The following is a 20,789-nucleotide window of genomic DNA, read 5'->3' on the forward strand; positions in this document are numbered from 1 at the left end:
AGACCGAGATGAATTCTTTGCACAGCAGCGCTATTGAATGAGACATCCAGCAGAAATGAGCAAAGATTATGTTGATGCACACCACAGAGAGGATGACATCGAGGGCCTGGTGGTCTCACATAAATGGTGGAAAATTATACACTCAGACCTGAACAGCCTTAATGGCACTGGAGTTTTTCTTGCTTTTATTCTCTGTCTCTGTCTGTCTAACCCTAACCCTGTTTTTGTTTTACTTGCACTGTTCCATTGCTTCATAGCATTACGCTTCTATTAAACTCAAAGGAGATCCAACAAAAGTCTGCTGCCAGATTCATAATTGTAGCGCGATATCTTAGATACGTTTTGAGAGAGGACAGGATTTGTTTTTAAGGGTGCAATGTTTTTTGTTTTGATCATTTGTCAAAGTTCAGGGAAGGAGTGGGTGGACCAAAAAATATTTTGCTCAAAGACGCTGTAATACAGTGGAGCAGACAGTCTGGAAGATGGCATATCAACTCTAAATGAGGAAAGCCACCCCATTAATATGACACATCTTTTCTGAATCTGTTATTTGTCTGCAGAAGCAACTGTGATCACCAGTCCAGCAGGCCACCTGGATGTCACCGTGGGCGAGAGCATTGTGCTGCCCTGTCAGGTTTCTCATGACCCAACTCTGGACCTCAAGTTCACCTGGTTCTTCAACGAGCAGCTCATCCACTTTGGAAGCCACGGGGCTTTTTTTGAAAAAGTTGGTGGGGTAAGTTCATCCTTCCATCCGCGTTTTCACTTTGTCCCAATTTCTTTTGCTAAAACTTTCTGTAAATAGTTAAGGAACTTTTAAGCTGCTCAGTGTGGTAGAACTTGCATAGTTGAAAGACTGGAATCTAGTTAACAGAAAGTTATATTTTGCTAGATTATGAAGTTGTACTTCTATATCCTCTTAAAAATTTGTTTTTCCACTTCATGGCAGTGCTGTGGATTTTACCACATATGAAAGGTTTCAGCATCTGAATATGAGATTCAAAAGATTTAATGAAAGTTAAAGCATACATTTTCCACATTCTCAAATTTCTGTTGCTAAAGAAACTGCACATATAAAATATACTGCACTAGTTCTAAGTGAGTCTCAGGAAAGCGCTTTGTGCCACATTAGAATAACATACTGCAGCATATTATACTTTCTGTTCTTAAAATCTTGATTGCAGATAAGGATTTAACACTTTCATGATAAATCTCGCTCATTTAATTTGTTTATCTGCTGAAAATAGGAACGTGTTTGCACAGTGTACTTGTTAATAACGCCTCCTCTATTGACGAGAGAAACAAGCAAGAAGATCAAACTCAGTGATGTGTTGCAGTTGATCATCGTCTTTTAATTTGGGAGAACAATTATCATTCCACCCTTTGTTTTTATGTGTGTTTGGCAGGATTTTGAACATCAACAAGAGCTCTATAATTATGTGCTGCTCTATAGTTAATTCAAACACTAAATCCTTGCTGCTCCAGAGAATCTACAAATTTAAAGTAAATTCTGGGCTGATCATTATTTCTCCGTGTATTTTCCATCGCCAAACCATATTAATGCTGCTGCCATTATTCCCCATCTGTCATCGCCTACAATTCAGGAGGTCTCATCATTAGACAGCACACGTATCAATCTTAACATCATACTCGTGATTATGCAGTTGAAAGTTGTGCACTGTGAGATGTAATAATCCTACATGACCACAAAAGCCGTGCATGCTGGAGAAGTAAGAGGTCCACAGCAGATTATTGCAGTATTCGGTACGACTTTTTAGTGTCATTGTATTTCCCAAGCTTGGAGCTTCTATTTCTTGCTGTATATAAAATTTTCCAAAGTGAAAGATCTGTCATGCATCCAGCCCTTAGCTATATTATTTTAATGACAGCAGGGAGTTTCAAAGTGAATGATTTGAAGCATCTGAATTTTTCTCTACATAAAATGTCCCTATTAAAGATGAAAGTAGTTACAGAGCTCCATCTTGCTCCCCAGTTCCTTACTTTTACAGATAATGCATCAACTTAATATTAGCTTTAATTTTAAAAGTTCAAAGCTCACAGTGTGTTTGGCATTGAGTGGTTGTCTTTAGAACAAATTTAATCAGGAAGAATAAAAGAGAGAGCTGAGGGAAGCTTTTTTATGCCTGACAAAGATCTGTCCTCATAATTGATTAAAGCAGCATTCATTTATTTTGTCTGTGGACTTTTATCAGTCTAATGAAATAAAATAACTATTATGCTTGTTTTTTTTTTTTGGGGGGGGGGGGTGTTTAGAAGTTTTCTTTTGCATATCTAAGAAATTTGAAAATGTGTTTTGTTTTTCTATATTCTTTTTATTACTAAAAGCGGTCCGCTGGTGATGTCATGATCCGCAACATTCAACTAAGGCATGCTGGGAAATACACCTGCGCTGTTCAGACCAAGGTGGACAGTGTGTCCATTGCCACAGATGTGGTCGTCAGAGGTAAGGATTCCCATCATTATGGAACAAAAAAAGAAGAAAAAAAAAGGTCAGTCAGTGAGGAGGAGAGTGAAGAAGGACGAGCACGACCGTATCAATGTGTAAAACTTACAGCATGAGCTTAATCAGTGTTTAAGAAAATAAACTAGTATTCCTAACTCTTCCATACTATCTGGGAAGGTGAATGGGAGAATGTTGCATGCAGCATATTATAATTACAGAACAATTTTGGCTCATCAGTCCCAGACTACACCCAGTGTGATCAGCGTTCATGAATTGTTTGACAAAGGATGCATGACTTTTTATAATTTCTTTTAGATTATTTCATTTCCAGCACATGTAGATAAGATAAACCTATCCAGGCAATTTTTTTCTACAAATCATCAACCCTGATGGAGATTCAGACTATCAATATGTGAGCCACACCAAGAAAGAAGACGATTAGATAAGAATAACTACATTTTTCATAAATGGCCACTAATTTAGAATAACAAACCCAAAAAGATGGGCTTTAGCAGATGTAGTTTAATATTGAACCTCAGACAGCATTAGCTCTCCAGTCTATCTGTTATATCTGCTGTACGTCTTGTTTGCATTCTGTGCCGCCTTTTATTATTTAATCTTGGCAACATTTATGATCTGGTATGAGGGAAATGTGATTGATGATCCCACCAGGTCCTCCTGGCCCACCTGTGGACTGTCAGGTGATTGATATGACGGCAACTAGCGCCTCTCTATCATGGGGACCGGGGATGGACAACCACAGCCCCGTCCTCAGCTACACCATCCAGGCCAGGACGCCCTTCTCTCTCGGCTGGCAAGCTGTGACCACGGGTGAGATTGAGTGAAAGACAAGCTTCCTGAGTACTTAAAAAAAAACTGTGAGGAGATGTGACTGGTATCTTTTTTTGAACACTACTAATGAGATGACAGTAAATAAGAGATCAGCAGCTTGGCTAACTGTCAGTGGGCATGGCTTTAATGAAAGGTTAATTGTGTGATCTCTTCTCAGTTCCTGAGCTGCTAAGGGGGAAACAGCTGTCAGCTACCGTCTTTGACTTGAACCCGTGGGTGGAGTACGAGTTCAGAGTTTTGGCAAGCAACAGCATAGGGACAGGGGAACCCAGCAAGCCTTCCAAAAAGGCTCGCACCAAAGAAATGCGTAAGTAGCGGTTCTTTGTATTTCTTCTACTGCTAACAGGAACACAGTTCTTACACAATAGGCTCAACAGGTAGCCTGGCCAAACCCATTGACTTCATAAAAACTTTATATAGCAAAATTGGACACAGCACTCTCACCATTCACAACTATTTCCAACGGTACAGAATGTATCGAACCAATCGCAACAGGTCAGCAGGGCAGGCTTTTATGCCATGACTCATACAATAACATCAAAAAACAAATATTCAAAACAGCCAGTATTGCTGCAAAATGTTTATTTATTTAGCACAAAGAGATAAGTCTTGAACAAAGATTTTGCGGCAACAGTTTAAGCAATTTTCATTTGTAGTGGCATGCGGTTCCAAAGAATGAGGGCAGCAACTTAAAAAGCATGGCCACTGCTATTTTTAAGTCTCGATCTGGGAATATCAAGGACCATCTGGCTGAAAGACCTCAGTGTTCCGACAGGAGTATGACCATGAATAAGCTCCGAAAAATACGGGGGTGCCAGTGAATTCAAAACCTTGGATCAACACGATTTTTACTGCATAGCTGAGAAACGGACGTTGAGCATCTGATTCTACGTATTGAGGAGAAGCGAATAAGGATGTCTGAGTAAGGTACATGAAGGGCAACATCTTCATCTTCTCTGCATCCACGTGTTTGAATGTCCACAGCATCTGATGGAAGTTACAACCTTAAAAAGACAGAAAAATCATAGTATTTGATTAACAAAATATATGTCAAGAATCGCCAGTTTTTAAGTTATTCAACTTAGGAACGAGACATAAAAGTAGATGATGTTATCCTTCACTTTTGTGACGTGGTGGATGATATAAGGTGGAATTAGATTCACATAATGAAGATATGTTGAGTTAATGAAACTGCTTTCCTAAAAATATAAACAAAAACCCATGTGTTGCTTGGATTAGCAGTTGTTGGGGTTTTTTTCCAAAAGCTTTTTTGAAACTAATGTTTTATTTGCGCCCAGAATGGCACTGACTTCTTCCAAATGTTCAACAGAAATCAGTACTAACTAAATTATAAATAAATGAAAAGTTTACAAGCAGAAAGAAATTGAAGGATGACTTCAGGGATTGTATTTATTCCTTTGCTGGTCTCATTTATCTGTTTGAGTCAGACATCTTTCATACAGTACATGGAGGCCCCACCACCCCCTGCGTTGTGGGCAAATTTGCTGGTGCTTTTGGATAAGATGGAGCAAGTTGGAAAACCAAAATATCCACATGTGTGACGATGTTTTGAAATTGTATTTTAGGCTACTAATAAGCCTGTATTTATATTAACATTTTTTACTAAATTTGTAGCTTTAACCAAAGAGAGTATGTTTTCAGCTGCAACTGAATATAGCTGAATATGCAACACATTTGATCCGTCAGCTCCCAGGGCGACTCCAGCGAGGCTGAATGGTGGCGGTGGAGGACGCTCCGAGCTGGTAATGACTTGGGAGGTAAGTACTTTTACATACATGAAGTCATTTCAGCTTTGTGGGATTTTTTTTGTTTTTTTTTAGTAGCTTCTTTTGGGATGAATTTATTTCTGTACTTGAATACATACAATCATTAATGATTATAATTAAAAAGAAAAACAACACTCACCTATATAACAAAATAACAAAAGAACAGTGAAGACTTAATGACTTGGATTTGAATGTTTTTCTTTTGTTCTTTTGTGTTTCTTACATTAATTGTGTAACAAAATGGAAACATAATGAGAAATAAATCTCCATCTCTGTTTGTTTACCTCTATTTTATTTCTTTTCAGTATAAATTCACTGAACCAGACAGGATGATAAGCTCATGCATCGCTTGCATGTATTGTTATGCCGTCAGCTCTATTTCTCTAAGTGCCCTAATCTATTCAGAGCTGTATATCTGCAAAGGTATTAATATCTTTAAGTTCAGTCAACCTCGTCCCTCTTGAGTCATCCTTCTGCGTCATCTCATACCTCCTCAGCCTGTCCCCGAGGAGTTGCAGAGCGGTCCAGGATTCGGATATGTGGTGGCCTTCCGCCCACTTGGGGCACAGGACTGGATGCAGGCTGCTGTCACGTCCCCAGACGCTTCTAAATACGTCTTCAAAAATGAGACCATACCGCCATTCACCCCTTACCAAGTGAAAGTTAGGGTTTACAACAACAAGGGAGAAAGTCCTTTCAGTCCAGTCACAACAATCTACTCAGCAGAGGAAGGTATATGAAACACTGCAGCTGTCAAACAAAGCACGTGTTAATTTGTTTACTAATATTAAACAGTGATCCACTGAAACATTTCAATTTCAACAAGTTTTAAGATTTAAAATCATGTTCAATAAACTTTTACATTGGGGTCACCTGGGTAGTTTGAATCTATTGGCATAAATAAAGTGGCGCTTATGTATCTATTTCTCAGGTGAAAATGTTAAATAAGTCATACAGGGGATTTGAAATAATGTATTCCTAACTATCCCCCTTGTGTGTTCTTCAGAGCCCAACAGGGCTCCGGGTAGGCTGAGGGCGAAGAGTGTATCAGCGTCTGAGGTGGACGTCACCTGGAAGCCGCTACCTTGGAGTAACAGCCGCAGACGCATCCTGGGCTACGAGGTCAAACAGCAGAGTCTTACACTCTTACAACAACAAACCTAACTGACAGTGTCAACAGCTCATAGCTTTCTTGTTTTCTTCTTTTTCATTTGATCCACTTTTTATGACTTTTTATATAAGCTTCTACTGTATATTCATTTAAACTACAGTATATGAAGGCCTTTGTGGGTTGTTTTTGTTTGCCCACTTTTGTATTGAGAGACTGGCAAAGATTCAGTATGAAATTAAATGCAAACTGATGATGCATAACCTGGGTGTCTTTTGCTTTTAGCTGCGTTACTGGGGGGAGAAAGAGAAGCAAGAGCCAGCCAGAGTGATCAGGACAGTGGGGAATAAAACTTCAGTACTCATCAGGGATCTGGAGGGACGCAGTACATATTACATTTCCCTACGGGCCTATAACAGCGCTGGAGTGGGTCCACAGAGCAGCATAGTCAATGTCACAACCAAGAAACCACGTAAGGGACTGCACTCGCAGGATGCTGTTGGCTAATGTCCTTGTATTGTTTTCCTTTTCTTTTTTTATTTTCTTTTTTTGCATTTTTCTGTCTTTAGAAAGAAAAATCCAATTATGACAAATAACATTCCTGAAAGCAGGAAGCATTCACATGCGAAACCACATGGAGCTCTTGTTATGTATCAGCTGTTATTTGTACACTGAAATCATATATATATATATATATATATATATATATATATATATATATATATATATATATATATATATAGACAAAAGCTGGGATTTTCCTTTGTTTCTTCCTTTGTCCTTTGTTTCAATATGATAATTATATAAACATGTCAGATTGTGGTTAAAATAAGAAACACATTCTTCCATACTCATCCACTTCCAACAATAAACTGACAATCATTAGACTCTCTTTTACTCCGTTAAGCATATTTGTGGAGTCACTGCTCACTCCTAACAGTGGGATGGTAAACTGATAATGAGAAATCTTCTTCATGCTGAGCTGGTTCGCTGTTGCATATTTACTGGATCGTCTGTTGTTTTTCTTCCCTTGCTCACCTTGTCCTGCACCCCGCGTGTCCTCATCAAGCACCCAGTCAAGCCCCAGTCAAAATCATGTGGAACACGTCCAACTCCAAAGTCATCCTGCGATGGGACCAAGTGCACGCCCTGGAGAACGAATCAGAAGTCACAGGATATAAGGCAAGGAGTCGAGTTTTTCTTACTCCAGCATATGTTTGAGGTGGCGCCACTGCAAAAGCTGACAAGGAAATGTCTTTAGAGTGTAGCGTAACAGGGAATGACAGACTGAGTTCATCCATTAACTCCAAGATAAAGACGTTTATTCTAGACTCTAGAATCTAGAGCAATATATAGCTGCACACCCAGCTTAAAATGGTGTATATATATATATATATATATATATATATATATATATATATATATATATATACTGTCTATATATACTTTTTACCAGCTTGTAAACACTGATTAAGAGGTATTTCTTTCAATATATTCTACATTTACAGTATATTGATGAAGTTATAGAGCTTATATAGTAGGCAAGGCAAGTTTATTTGCAGAGTACAAATCATACTCATGCAATCACAGGGCTACAGCTTACAGCTACATAAAATCACAAGAAGGCTAATAAAACATTAAAACGATTATTATATAATTTATTTGATTAAAAATGAACTTTCAGTTGTCATACGCACAGCTGAGTATAACCGTTTCTTGCCTGGATCTGAACATTCTCACAGGCCTGTGTCACATCTTTTGGAAGACTCTTACAGATCTGAAGAGCATAAAACTGAAATGCAGCTTCATCCTGTTTAGTCCTGACTCTGGGCAACAGCAGGATACTATATATATATATATATATATATATATATATATATATATATATATATATATATATATATATATATATATATATAAATATATACTGTAAAATGTCAATAAAATCAGAATGCAGTGAGTTGCAGAGCTCATAAACCCATATGCAGGTCCCAAAAGTACATAGAAAAAAATGACTTTTAGACTGAGCGCTGATAACAAAAGGACACTCTATTCATGCTTTCCAAAAACAAAAATTCCTCAGTCCGTTTGAATCAGTCCGTTTGAAAACTTACTTTTCCAGTATTTTGATGCTCATGTCTCAACATGATGCTGCCACAAAATTCACAAGGAAGTTATGGTTTTCAAGAAAGAGCCTCCTGAAATCACTTTCAGCATTATTCTTTCCCATGTTCCTTGGGATTTACAAAACATCGCCTTGCTGTTTCTATTTACATTTTAAACAGTGTTCCTTTTTTGGAGGGGGGGTGGGTGTTAAAGTTGTATGAATCTATAATGTCTAATTTTCAAACAGTCAAAAAACACCAGCAAACTATTCCAGTCAAGGAGCCAGCAGAAACCAAGGAAAGAGGCAGGAGAGTGAACCGTGTGGAAAACGCTTGAAGGAAACGCTCGGAAGCTGCACATGAACACAGATGGAGAACAAAGACAATCTGACAAAGGACTGTGAGGAGATGTGGGCAGAGGTTAGAGAGGGCAGAAACTAAGGAGCAGTAGGAAAAAAGGCAGGGTTGGCAGGAGTCCAGAGCAGGCAGAAATATACGCTGGAGAACCAGGGCCAGGAGTTGGACTGACAAGACAGATCACTACTTTACAATGAAACAAGAAAGTAGAAAGCATGCATGACTAATGCGATGTTACACTCACACAATAAAACCGTCATGTCTAATGCAGAACATTTCTGCGTTTCAGTTCTTTGAAATTCTTTTCCTGCTCACGATGTTTCATGTGGCTGCTGTAGGCGTACTGGGTATCTGGCTTTTCTGACAACTTCCCATTGTAACAGTGGAAGTGATATCTCAAGGCGTACAAGAAACAATTTCCCCTGATTTATAATCAAAGATGTATTCACATTCATCAAAGTGACTGTGAAGATCAATAATGATTTGTTATGCTTAATCAGCAACCGTGCTGACCTTTATTAATCCGACCTTGTCTGCTTAACAAACAGGGTGCAAAGCAGGACTTATGGTTTGAAAAAAATACTCATAAGCTGATTAGATGAAGGATCTGTCTGTTTCCATGCAAACGAACTTCAACTAATCACAAAACTGAATGTGGCAAACGACCTCTGACAATCTCACAAGATAATAACTAAAACATTTCATCCCATATTTAACAATTTAGTTAGGTCAACAAAGGTTACGTCTCTGATGATTGTTGGAGTGGTTGTTAATGGATCGCGTATAAACATCATATCGTCCCAGTTCGTCACCTTTGACTTGTGTTGGAAGCATCAGAGGCAGAATAAGGATTTTTTTTTTCTTTTTAACTCTCTTTCAGGCAGCAGTGAAAGTAAACAGTCAGGAACTAAATTCCAGTAAAAGATACTGAGGCAGAACAGCATTGCAGTCAGAGGAGAGAGCTCCAAGACTATGTTCAAAACCAATCACTGCAAGGAGACACTTGCTAACGATATAAAATCTTAAACAGCACTTTCTTTTTTCTTGTGAAGAGACGATGGGTGCTTGTCCCGCCACGCGAAGCGTATGGCCGCAGCAGCAGAGTTAGAAAATGTTTGGTGCGGCAAGTTACCTAACCTGTCAGACCACAAGAGAAAGCTGATTTTGCCAATGGCATATGATGAGTTTTAAGACATACTGTGACACACCTCATATCCTGCACAGTTTTGTGAGTCTCAGTGCTTCTCAGCCTGAAATACACCTGAAAACACTCAGTGTAGAGCTGCAGCTCCTGGATGAGCACAAACCCTCCCGACTTCTGTCTGCTTTTGCAGGATACCATGAACCCACGCCCTCATCGGCTGGGTCTCCTCCTCATTTGCACGTTTAAGCCAGAACAGTACGGTGACAGGAACAATACAGTCCACATCCAAGTACACGATTCAAAAAACGAGTTAATATCCACTGACCACTGCCCAGAGAGCGATTGGTGCTCTACATGACCAGGATTTGCTCTTACCTCTGAATTGTCCACGTCTATGTGATGTTTCATTACAGGTGGTTCAAAAAAAGAGCACTAACTTATCTCCTCTCCAGATGTGGGCAATTTAGTAGTACAATCTTTTTTCTTGTTTTTTTTACCTTAACAGCTTTTTAAATGACTTCACTTAGATTATCTGGAGATGCTTCATTAATTCCCAAAGGTAAATTATATGCCCTGACATTATATCTCATGCTTTAGATGAAACACTACAACAGCCATATTTGATATTCATGGTTCAGTAAATATGCAAACTAGCCCCGCCTCTATTTCTGCTGCCTGTCTGGCTGTAGCTGTTCATCCCCGACTCCGTCCACTTCAGCTCCACTATGTCATTAACCAGCTAATAATGTTTGCTGATGGGAGATAAACCTTGTTACCGATCCCCAGCTCTGACATGTTCGTCCCATCGGTCCTGTTGTTTATATTAACATGTCAAACTCGGGCCATCTAAATGCATCTTTATGAGAACATCCGTACCTCACGTGGACTTCATCTCTGCTACACTCACTGCTCTGCTAATTCATCTCAGTCATTTGTGCAGATGTGCAGCACAAGACTCATCCTCATTACTCTCTGAGGCAAATCATTCCGTGTAATGAGGCAGGAACTCGCGTCAGTGCAACGCGTGACAACCACCACTCACATTGTCTCCGGGTAACTTGGTGCCGTAAAGTAGAATATTCACTCTGCTCCCTGCAGGTGATGTACAGCCAGGACAAACACAGCCGTCCCAGCGTGGTGGAGACCAACAACACCTCCCTGGAGTTGTCGCTGCCTGTCAACGAAGACTACGTGATCCAGATTAAACCTTTCAGCGAGGGCGGAGAAGGCATTAGCAGTCGCCAGATTACCATACCCAAGATTGAAGGTGGGACAGTTTTGAAGCGTGAGAGTCACATTCATGAGACCACGTTCAAAATCCTGCAAGAAAATACAACTGCTACACTGTTTTGCTCTATTCATTCTATTAAAATGTATCGTTCACACCACTATTTAGTTTTTCATAGCTTGCAGAAGAAAACTGTGACCGCTGCATTTAATTCAGCTACATATGTTTGAACACATAGTGCAGCTGCCTTTAATAGATTATCTTAGACTCCTTGCTGAGTCATTTTCCCCATTTAATGGTGTTTAATGTCTAGTGTTTGAATAGGGCAGTTTTCTCTTGAAGCAGCTTGGTTATATATTCCCTCTTCTACCAACTGGCTAAGATATATAATCAAACACCAAAATGGTCTCAGACATGCACGGGAAACTGCCCAACGTCGGTCGTTTGAAAGTGGTTATTTGTGTCTTCTGCTGCGTCTGCTTCACTTACTCAGCTCTTTAAGGCCTTAGTCCAGCTCGTGGTGCTACTGCCACCTAGCGACGGTTATGTGCACTCGCACCAGGCAGCGCTCACGTGTGCTTCATGCATGTTAAACTAGGTTTCTTTGGTATGTTTCTGTAATACTATTATGTATGTTAAACAGAGGTGGACAGAGTACTCGACCCCAGTACTTGAGTAAGAGTACAAATACTACTGGTCAAAATGTACTCCGTTATAAGTAAAAGTAGCTCAGTCAAAATATTACTTGAGTAAGAGTAGAAAAGTACTTACTTTTAAAGGTACTTAAGTATCCAAAAGTAAATGCTCTTAAATTTACTTTAAGTAAAAGTAAGAGTAAGAGTAAATTTCTTATTTTCCACATCAGTAAATTACTATATTTTTTCTAAATTAATTTAAGGATCTTTTAACTCTTGTTTCTGAGAATTAACTCTTTGAAACCAGCTGCACTGATGTGCTGCTTTTAGAACCACAATGTTATATAAAACCTGCAGAAAAACCAAAAACAAATCAAATGAATGGGATCATAAGAGGACAGCAGATGATGCAGAGTTTATTAACAATCATGAACTGAAACCAAATGAACCTGACAAACGCAGGCTACTTTGGCGGTATCGTTTTGAGGAGGCTTGACGTATTTCCGCTTTACGTACATCCCAGTGGAGAGCGTGCACTGTGATAGGTCTCCTCCTTTGACAAAAACAGCTTGTGTCCAATAGGATTTTAGGGAAGAAGAAAAAAGAGCAGACCTGAAAGTAACGAGTACTTTTCAGCCTTCCTAGACATTTACTCGAGTAAAAGTAAAAATATTTGTCTTGGAAATGTATTCAAGTAAGAGTAATAAATACCAAAGAAATCTAATACTCAAGTAAAGTACAAATCCTCTGGATATGTACTTAAGTACAGTACTCAAGTAAATTTACTCCGTTACTGTCCACCACTGATGTTAAATATTCTTGTTCATGCATTTAGCTTCTATTAAACATAGGATATGTTTTTCCCCTGATTTTTCTGGACCACACAACATTACCAGAGCAAGCACAGAAGAAAAAGAAGAAAAAAAGGGAGAAAAAGATGTTGAATAGTGAATTGATTATGTGTTTCAGGCTCCACGGCGATGGGAGCTGCTTCAGAGTCCTTGGCTTTTCCACTGGTGAACCTTGCAGCCCTGATCTTCACAGCCACAGCTATACTATGACAACCGTCCGGGCGCGTGCAGCTGCTCATTCAGAGGAGAAACAGCAGGTCAAAGACAACACAAGGCCGCCAGCCGCAGTTCCACCTGCTCTCTTCCTTAACCTGCTGTGTGTTTCCCCACTCTGTCTACAAAGATCTTTGTCTGAGGAAGATTCTTTTCCTCTACCTTTTCTGAAGTGGTAGCTAAAAGGAACCGGCTCCTTCTGAAGTCTCTTTTATGGAACTGAAAAGAGTCTGTGACTCGACTGATGGCAGTTTCTTTGTAGGTGTTTTTCTTCTTCTTCTTTTCTTTTTTTTTTTTGGGTCCCGTCTCCTTTCTAAGCGGTGGATAATCTCGTGTGGTTTTCACCTTGGAGGATACGTTAGGACGTGTTTATGGTTTCCCAATGGGACTGTAAAAGTTCTGTTAGAAGGATGTGTATTTTATGTGCCGGTGACCTTTTCATTGATCGTCGGATTCCAGCGCAGCCGAGAGCGGAGGAGATCTGGGGTCACTTAAATGTTTATGTGAATGAAGTAACATTTAAGCTCGATTTAAAAACAAAAAGTGCTGCTCTTTTTCGGGGTGTCTTTAGAAAACGCCTCCACTGTCAAAGAAAGACAGCTTACTGTTAGTCATCCATGATAAAAAATTAAAGAACAAAAAAGTGGATAAGCTTCATTACTTTAGGGGAAAACTGAAGTTGGGACCTTTTTAGCTCCGCCTGGATTTCAGTCCCACTTTCACACTCCCCGTTACACGAAACTGACTGGACCAAAGCTTTGGGAGCAACCAGGTTCAGTTGCACCTGCTGCATTGTAAGAAAAGGCAGCCTGTACCTTCATCTGTATGGCTTCCAGTGTAAACAGCTGACTTGTGTTGATATTCAATGTTTCACCTTCCTGCCGCCGTCATACGTGTGTAACTAAGGCAAGTATGTATGAAATCCTCAGGACCCAAATGAGCCTTAAGTCTTCTGATTAGTATCCATGTTGCTGTTATTTAAAGAACAACTTTTATTTATTCCCCCTTTCTTTTGTCTGTTTATCCACATTGTATTTTGGCTGTAATGATTTTCACTTTTGTTCATTTTTAGATCATGTTATTGGTCTCAGAAACCGCAGCCTTTCATGTATCTCGTCCTGATGAGCATTGCAATACAGTAAGTGACAGTGATTTCTGACTTTTCTAACATAGCTTACTACAAAGTGCGAGCAGTATTTTCCTGTTCGGCCGCTGTTTTGGCATGACACTGGTCAGTATATGTACCTTTCTGAGGATGTCTGAATGGATCAACCTGCTTTTAATAAAGATAATGCCATTTTCCTCATTTCTTTCCTCAAGTTCAGATTGATAACTTTTACAGGTACTACACAATATTACGGTCTCCTGATCAAATACAGGTTTGAAGTAGAAAAGCTGAGAAATATCATTTTAGCACGTGAAAAGCAGTTACACATTGAAACCTTATGTGAACCTGCAGATTAACCACCTTCAGTCCACTTGGGCTACAGTACATGCATGATCCGTGTTCTTCTCCGTTTGCTTTTAAATATGCTCCTGATCACGATGTTGAAAATAAACTCAAATGCAGTCCTGGTAGTCAGTGGAAATGTATGTGAATAATGGTGAGATTATTGCTTCAGGATGTAAAATAATCTTCTATTCTGTCCTGATTTATAGTCAAAAATACAGGAGCTTTGCTTCATTATTCCCTTAGAGGTCACTTACTCCCTTAATATCAGTTATTATGAAACAGACAGGTTACAAGACCCAAACAGTCTCTTCTTGTGAATTCGTTTTCCTATTCTTTATTGATTTTTGAAAGAATGCAAGTACAATGTACAGCAAGGACACAGTACCAAGCAATGGAGAGCAGTAGAGCAGAAAAGATGAAGTGGAGGCTGAGAGGTTTCAGGGTCAACCACAGGTCATTCTGTCACACTTTGACAAGGCGTCTGAGTCAAGTGCCTGTGATTACAGCCCCGCTTCTTATTTGTCATGAATGAGCCTTTTCTGGATGCAGGAGGATGAATTTGTCCTTACGGGGTGAACCGAGGAAGATTTGGACAACTTTGCCAGCAAATGAGAGAGCGGTGAAAAGGATTTCGTCTGCTGCGTATGTTTGATGATGCAAAGCTCACTTCTTTTAGGTAACTGGTGCCCCCTGGTGTACATCAAGCCCATGGCCATTAACTACTTCACATCTTTACAATCCACCAAACGGCACCAAATAAACAGTACAAGGAGTGCATTTCTGCTTCTTTTTTTTCAGCCTACCTCCCAATGACACCCACACACCATGAGTAACCATCACTTTAAAGGATCTGGAATCAAAACCTGAAACACGACACAAGTGAACACGAGAAAAGGCCAAAGCTGTAACTGTGTTACCCTCATAAACCTGACATGACTGGTTCTAACATTGTTTTTAATCAATTGAATGGTTTTATTTTTGCTGCAAGTACTTATTAATGCATGTGTGTCTATATTTATATATATAAAAGTGACTTTGCAAAAGTCATATTTTATTTTCCAATAGATATGTAGATAAATGTTTGAGTGTGTGTGTGAGTCTGGGACCTATTCGTACTTCAAAGCCCAACATCTAAGATTGCACGGAGATGTGTGTTTGGACTCGGTGTTCCAGTGTCTAATTGGACGTTTTTAAACACTGTTGGGTATCGGTGAGGTACGATAATGATGCCATGGCAGAAGGGAGCCAGGATGATGACGTACACACGTCCATACTGGAATGTTCAGAGCTGCACAACATCGACAGGACATTATGAGTCTTCATCAATAACCCAAGAGGACTGTGGAAGACAACCCCAGCGGACAATTCACAGCCAAGACGTCCCTCAATGATATACTGCTGAGGCAGCAGAAAGGAGAAACCCTGCACCATATCAGCCACTGGCTGATATTAAGAAGTCCTAGCAGTGGCTAGAAACGTCTGAAGATGACTCCGAGGCACTCTTCATAGCAGCACAAGAACAGACCTTGAGCACAAGAGATCAAGAAGACTGTGCAAAGATGCCCCTGAGATGATCCAGGTGTAAGGTGCAGGCACGGCATACGTGGAACGCCATAATCATCAACCTGGAGTAGTGTACAGGAACATCTGTGTCAAGTAGGGATCGGAAGTTCAAAGTCAAAATAGATACCTCCAAGGGTGATGTTAGACAATCAAAGAGCAAATATCCTTTGAGATTTCCAAATCCAAACTGATTAACAGGTGATTTAGCAACCAGACGTGGCGGTGGTCAACAAACTCCAGAAGAAAGCAGAGGTGGTAGTTGCAGCAAGGCCCAAGCAGCATCAACAAGGAGCAGGAGAAGCCAGGAAAATATCAACGGCCAAAAATAAAGTAGAAAGATGTGGCGAACATTATGACAAGGAAAAAACATATCAGGGGCGCCACCAAGAGGCCAACAGTAAAACTACAGGAATTTCTTGTAGGTCCTGATCCCTGCTTGCATGTGACTGTCATCTCCTGCATTCTGTGCAAGTCAAGGCTGTGGGAAGTCTGAATAAAGCCAAAACCATTCCTTCAGTAACCCCAAACCCATGTGGGAATTTGTGTCATGTCTAACGGGACAAAGGTGGAGCTCGTTGGCCTTGAGTCTGAAAGCTGTGTGAGAGGATCTTCTCTTCTGCTGGACCAGGGTACTTGTCAAGGGAGATGACACTCCAAATGTCAAGACATTTTGGCACAAAAAGCTGAAAATTTAGAGGAATTTCACATTCCAAGAGATCGATAACCCAATGCACACATGCGAATCAGCCAAGACGAGGAAAGAAAACGTCCTGGAATGGCCCGGTCAGATTCCAGTCCTCAGACTCCTCTTGCAGTCTGAAGGAGCTTGAATTCTTTTGAAAAAGAAAAGTGGGACATAGATCAAGTCTAGATGTGTGAAGTTAATGGGAGACTTATTCATAAAGCCACAATGCTGTGAAACAGGGAAAAGAGGCTTGCACTAAGGATTTGTTGGGAGGGGTTTCGAGATTAAAGAAATCGAGCCGTGGAAGAGTTTATCCAGATTTCTAGTTGGAATATTGCTTTGAAGATGTAACAAGTCTGACATTTATGTTGGTTTTATTTCTGTCTTTACATAAAAAAACCCTCAACTAAATAAGGGTGTGTAGACTTCATAGCTACATCATAACCACTGGCTTAATATTGAGCAGGCTGTTCTTCTTTTCCCAAAGAGCTCTGACCGGTCAGCGTCTGGACGAAAGATACCGTTGGTGCATCTTGCACTGGGATGTTGGGGACGGCCCATCGTTTTGCTGGAGCACTTCCTAAAAGATTTGTTTGAGGGGCCACAGCTGACCCGCTGCATATATGACTTTTGCAAAGAGACAGAACTGACCCTTTTATTTGTTAAAGGTAGCAAACTCAAAGGGAAACCTCGTCATGCCAAGTTCATGCATTTCACTCTGGCACTACTGTAATTAAAAGTAGCTTGTTCATATAAATATATTCCATACAAAACCAGTGTTTGTAAAATTGGACTGCAACCTTAATTGCCACATAAGACGTCTATGGCTTCCCTCTAACATTTAAAGACTAAATCCCACACAGCTAAAACTTCAAAGATGTTTCTTGTATTTTCTTCTTTTTTTGTAACACTGCATTTCGCATGACGTGTTGAAACAGCTCTGATGCTATTACTACTTCAGCAGACTAGCTTGAGAAAAGGACAATTAGCTGTAAATTAAACTGCAGGAAAAACAGACAGTTAAAAGAAGAAAAAAAACAATGTTGCTTTACTTTACGGCTGCTTTACTTTTCATTCAGTTGAAAATTCAATAAAAAGTGAACTGATATGTTGAATATTGTTCAGCACCAGTGGCCAGAATGAGACGGAAAGGGTTTTAATGAAATTAACTAACAACTGTGCTGCCACTGCGTGTTTGGGGTTCCTCAAAGTTTGAATCTTCAATCCTCATCTTCCAAGTTACACTGAACTATTGAGCCTTTTTGTCCGGGTGTTTCATCCTTCTTCCGTAAACATCTACTGTACTCTTATAATCCAGTGATGCAAGAATCTACCATGCAAATGTAACCTCAAATACTACTTTTCCTAATGCGACTGGAGTCTAAGTTTGCTCTATATATTTATTAAACAAACTCTCCGAAAGCCTGAAGGCGGGGAGCCAAAGAGAACCTGGGCCCATTCGGAAACATCAGCGTGCTCCGAAACTACATTGCTGGTATTTTGTAAGATTACAACGGGTACATCGGGTATTAAACGGCTCCTAAAGTCACCTACGGTATATGCAGATCCTCGCCGCCCACACATGAAGGTGAGACGCGCCAGACTGAAGATTAAATGTGAGAGAGAGAGAGAGGGACGTATAATCACCAGACGAGCTGGAGAAAACACCTCCGGAGGACCGCAGTCCCCTCTAATCAGCACACACTCATCCTTCAGAGTGATGGGAGAGGACAAAGCTCTTTTTTTTTTCCTTACATTTCATCCTGTATGCAGGAGTGGAAACTCAACAGGGGATTGCTTCAGCTCTCAATAAACCCAACTTCACTGCAGCTACATGTAACAGATTACCTCCCTCATCAGCACACACACAGAAAGTTTCCCAGTAGTTATTTTTCCATCATTGGGAATATGAAAAGAAAAGAGGCTCATTTTCTTAGACCTACCCTCTAAATGGGATGGGTGCCATCACCAGATGTGACCTTGAATTATTCCACCGTAAATAAGTGCATCTAAACAAATTCCCTTTGACCTTTGACGAATATTCAGCTATTGACTTAAAAATAAAGGCCCTGAGAGGTTTGCAGGAAATTTATTTGGATTATGTCTCTAATTAAGGGTTTGGATTTCAGGTGGCGTATTATCAGCACAGTTTGTTTTTTGTTTTTTTTTGCAGCTTCACTGTAAAACCGCTCCAGAGAGTATGTACGTTTTCACTACAGGAATGCTTGGATAAAAACAAGACAGAAGAATTGGAAAGGAGACCCCCTTTCAGCATGAACGTGTACAAGAGGCTCCATTACAGCGCTGCTGGCAGTCATTTTATCAGTCGGGATGGTTGGTGGCAATTTCAGGTCAGGTACTGACGCTTCTGGTCCAAAGGGGGGCACTCTCATCTCAGGAAAGTAGCACTGCAGAGAAGAGACACGAGATGGTCACAATCACTGAAGAGCAGAGGCGGCTAGAAGAGGCTTGAATAAAAGACAGATGCTAAGAAGCCACCTGTACCTATGATGCACCGTGTCGATCCTCGGAGGCTGATTCCGTTTCCCTGACGACAACTGCCTTGGTCACCTGCATGTCTGGATGCTGCTGCTTGGCTTCCTGTATTGCAATAGCCAGAGCCTGCGAAGACAGAGCATTTACTGAATTCACTGCATTTGTAAAGCAGCCTTTAGTTTCAGCAGAGCACTTTTTCTTGCCCGTCACCTATACGGCACTTTTTAATAATCACACTGCAGTGTTTTTGTCTCGAGAATTGCTCATTGATGGGCATAATTGGTGTCAGCTTGAGGTTCCTTTCATGCACAAAGACGGTGACGGAGTGTGTCGGGGCTGCTGAGAGGATAAATGACGAAACCTTCACACAGAGAAGGTTTTTCTTTTTAATAGAGATTAAATTATGGGATGCTCTCCTAAAAACAGTGCAACTTTTGAAAAAGAAATTACTATTTACAGCCGTGATATACTTCCTTTGCTTGTGTTTCTGACGCTTGTGTGTGGTTTTTGAATTTGAATTTATTAAAGGATAGCCCCTTGAGATTAGGGCTGGGGATCGATTAAAATGTCAAGAATCGATTTGATTCCGATTCTTAAGATTCAGAATCGATTATCAAGATTCAATCCGATTCGATTCCGATATTGTTTTGGGTTAGTGTTATTAAAACTGTTTTTTGAGCTGTTGCATGAATTATATGACTGTAGTTATGCAAAATATTACTACTAGTATTATATTGAGATTGAACAGCAAGTATTGGCAGCTAATGATGCTGTAAGGACCAATCAGCTCCCAGAATGCTGATAGAACTGCTTTCAGAAACATCACGTGGGTCCGAATTACCAAACAGATCCAGGGCAGCAAACAGACACGGATGAAATCGGTTTTATTTTTTCCCACATTCCGTTTTTATTTGTTCCATTTTCGGTCTATTTTGGTTTTTAATTTTTGAGCATTTGGTTTTTAGCATTTTTTGCAAATGTAACCCCAAGACAGTATATAAAGTAATGAAATATAGACAATTTATGCAATTATAACCTAACACTTTAATGTTTTCATACCTTTAGACATATTTAAAGGCAAAAACATGGCACCAGTTATTCTCGTGTCCAACAAAACATTCCTTTTTTGGGGATAAACAAAAAAATAACCAAAAGTTGTAATGATGAAAAAAAAATACATAAATAAATACAATTTTTAAAAAAAATACACCCCCCCCCCCCCCCCCAAAATAAAAGGGGGTCCCAATGTGTTGGGATTGCATGTGTTGCTTCAGCCACAGTCTCTCACCTGCTCCTGGTCTACATCATCATCCCCTGTGATTATGATCCTCTTCTCGATCCTCGTCTCAGAGTATCCTCCTTTCACCGTCTGCAACACACGGTGGATTTTCTTTTAACATCTGCCAGCAGAAGTGGCATGACAAAGGAGCTGCTCCCACTCGGACCGTCACAAAGCGGTCTTTAAAAGTTCCCTTTAAGCCTCTTTACCTTGGAGACATGCGTGGTTGCTGAGGTAACGTTTTCGGTAACAAGGATAGGCGACCCTGACGTCTCTCTTCCGAAGCCGCTTTTGTGCACCTGATAAAGCAGAACAGCTGGATGTAACAGGCGAACAACAACGCGTGTGCACTAATCACTGCAGATTACAGTACAATCATTATTTGCTTTGTTATATCTTAGGAGGTTGGGTTAAAAACATTAAGGTCCTATTTGCACTCACAGGGGATACACTCTGTCTTGTGGAGTAAGAAATCTCACTTAGGCCAGTGATGCCGTGATCCTGAAACAGACCGAGTGGTTGTGTGACTTCTTTTATTCAGAACAGTAAACATGGCGCTCCAGAAATGT

The 20,789-nt window shown here is 40.2% G+C and overlaps 2 protein-coding genes across 4 annotated transcripts in view; one reads left to right on the forward strand and one right to left on the reverse strand.

Moving 5' to 3' along the window:
• The window catches only part of cntn3a.1 (contactin 3a, tandem duplicate 1), a 102,208-nt gene extending 88,175 nt beyond the window's left edge, over positions 1 to 14,033 (forward strand). The window contains exons 13-23 of the mRNA XM_061736430.1: positions 561 to 736; positions 2,347 to 2,464; positions 3,137 to 3,295; positions 3,474 to 3,623; positions 5,024 to 5,094; positions 5,601 to 5,835; positions 6,110 to 6,225; positions 6,497 to 6,683; positions 7,281 to 7,393; positions 10,916 to 11,084; positions 12,650 to 14,033. Coding sequence (XP_061592414.1) covers positions 561 to 736; positions 2,347 to 2,464; positions 3,137 to 3,295; positions 3,474 to 3,623; positions 5,024 to 5,094; positions 5,601 to 5,835; positions 6,110 to 6,225; positions 6,497 to 6,683; positions 7,281 to 7,393; positions 10,916 to 11,084; positions 12,650 to 12,741 — 1,586 coding nt within the window. The 3' untranslated portion in view covers positions 12,742 to 14,033. The remainder of the gene's footprint in view (positions 1 to 560; positions 737 to 2,346; positions 2,465 to 3,136; positions 3,296 to 3,473; positions 3,624 to 5,023; positions 5,095 to 5,600; positions 5,836 to 6,109; positions 6,226 to 6,496; positions 6,684 to 7,280; positions 7,394 to 10,915; positions 11,085 to 12,649) is intronic.
• Positions 14,034 to 14,522: 489 nt separating this feature from the next.
• The window catches only part of si:dkey-178k16.1 (band 4.1-like protein 1), a 55,067-nt gene continuing 48,800 nt past the window's right edge, over positions 14,523 to 20,789 (reverse strand). For all 3 annotated transcript variants that reach the window (XM_061736434.1, XM_061736433.1, XM_061736432.1), the window contains 5 exons: positions 20,662 to 20,721; positions 20,430 to 20,519; positions 20,230 to 20,310; positions 18,951 to 19,067; positions 14,523 to 18,853 (listed from right to left, as the gene is read on the reverse strand). In XM_061736434.1, the coding sequence (XP_061592418.1) occupies positions 18,951 to 19,067; positions 20,230 to 20,310; positions 20,430 to 20,519; positions 20,662 to 20,721 (348 nt within the window). In that variant the 3' untranslated portion in view covers positions 14,523 to 18,853. The remainder of the gene's footprint in view (positions 18,854 to 18,950; positions 19,068 to 20,229; positions 20,311 to 20,429; positions 20,520 to 20,661; positions 20,722 to 20,789) is intronic.

The sequence above is a fragment of the Cololabis saira genome, chromosome 12, assembly GCF_033807715.1.
Source record: "Cololabis saira isolate AMF1-May2022 chromosome 12, fColSai1.1, whole genome shotgun sequence".
Classification (NCBI taxonomy): Eukaryota; Metazoa; Chordata; class Actinopteri; order Beloniformes; family Belonidae; genus Cololabis; species Cololabis saira.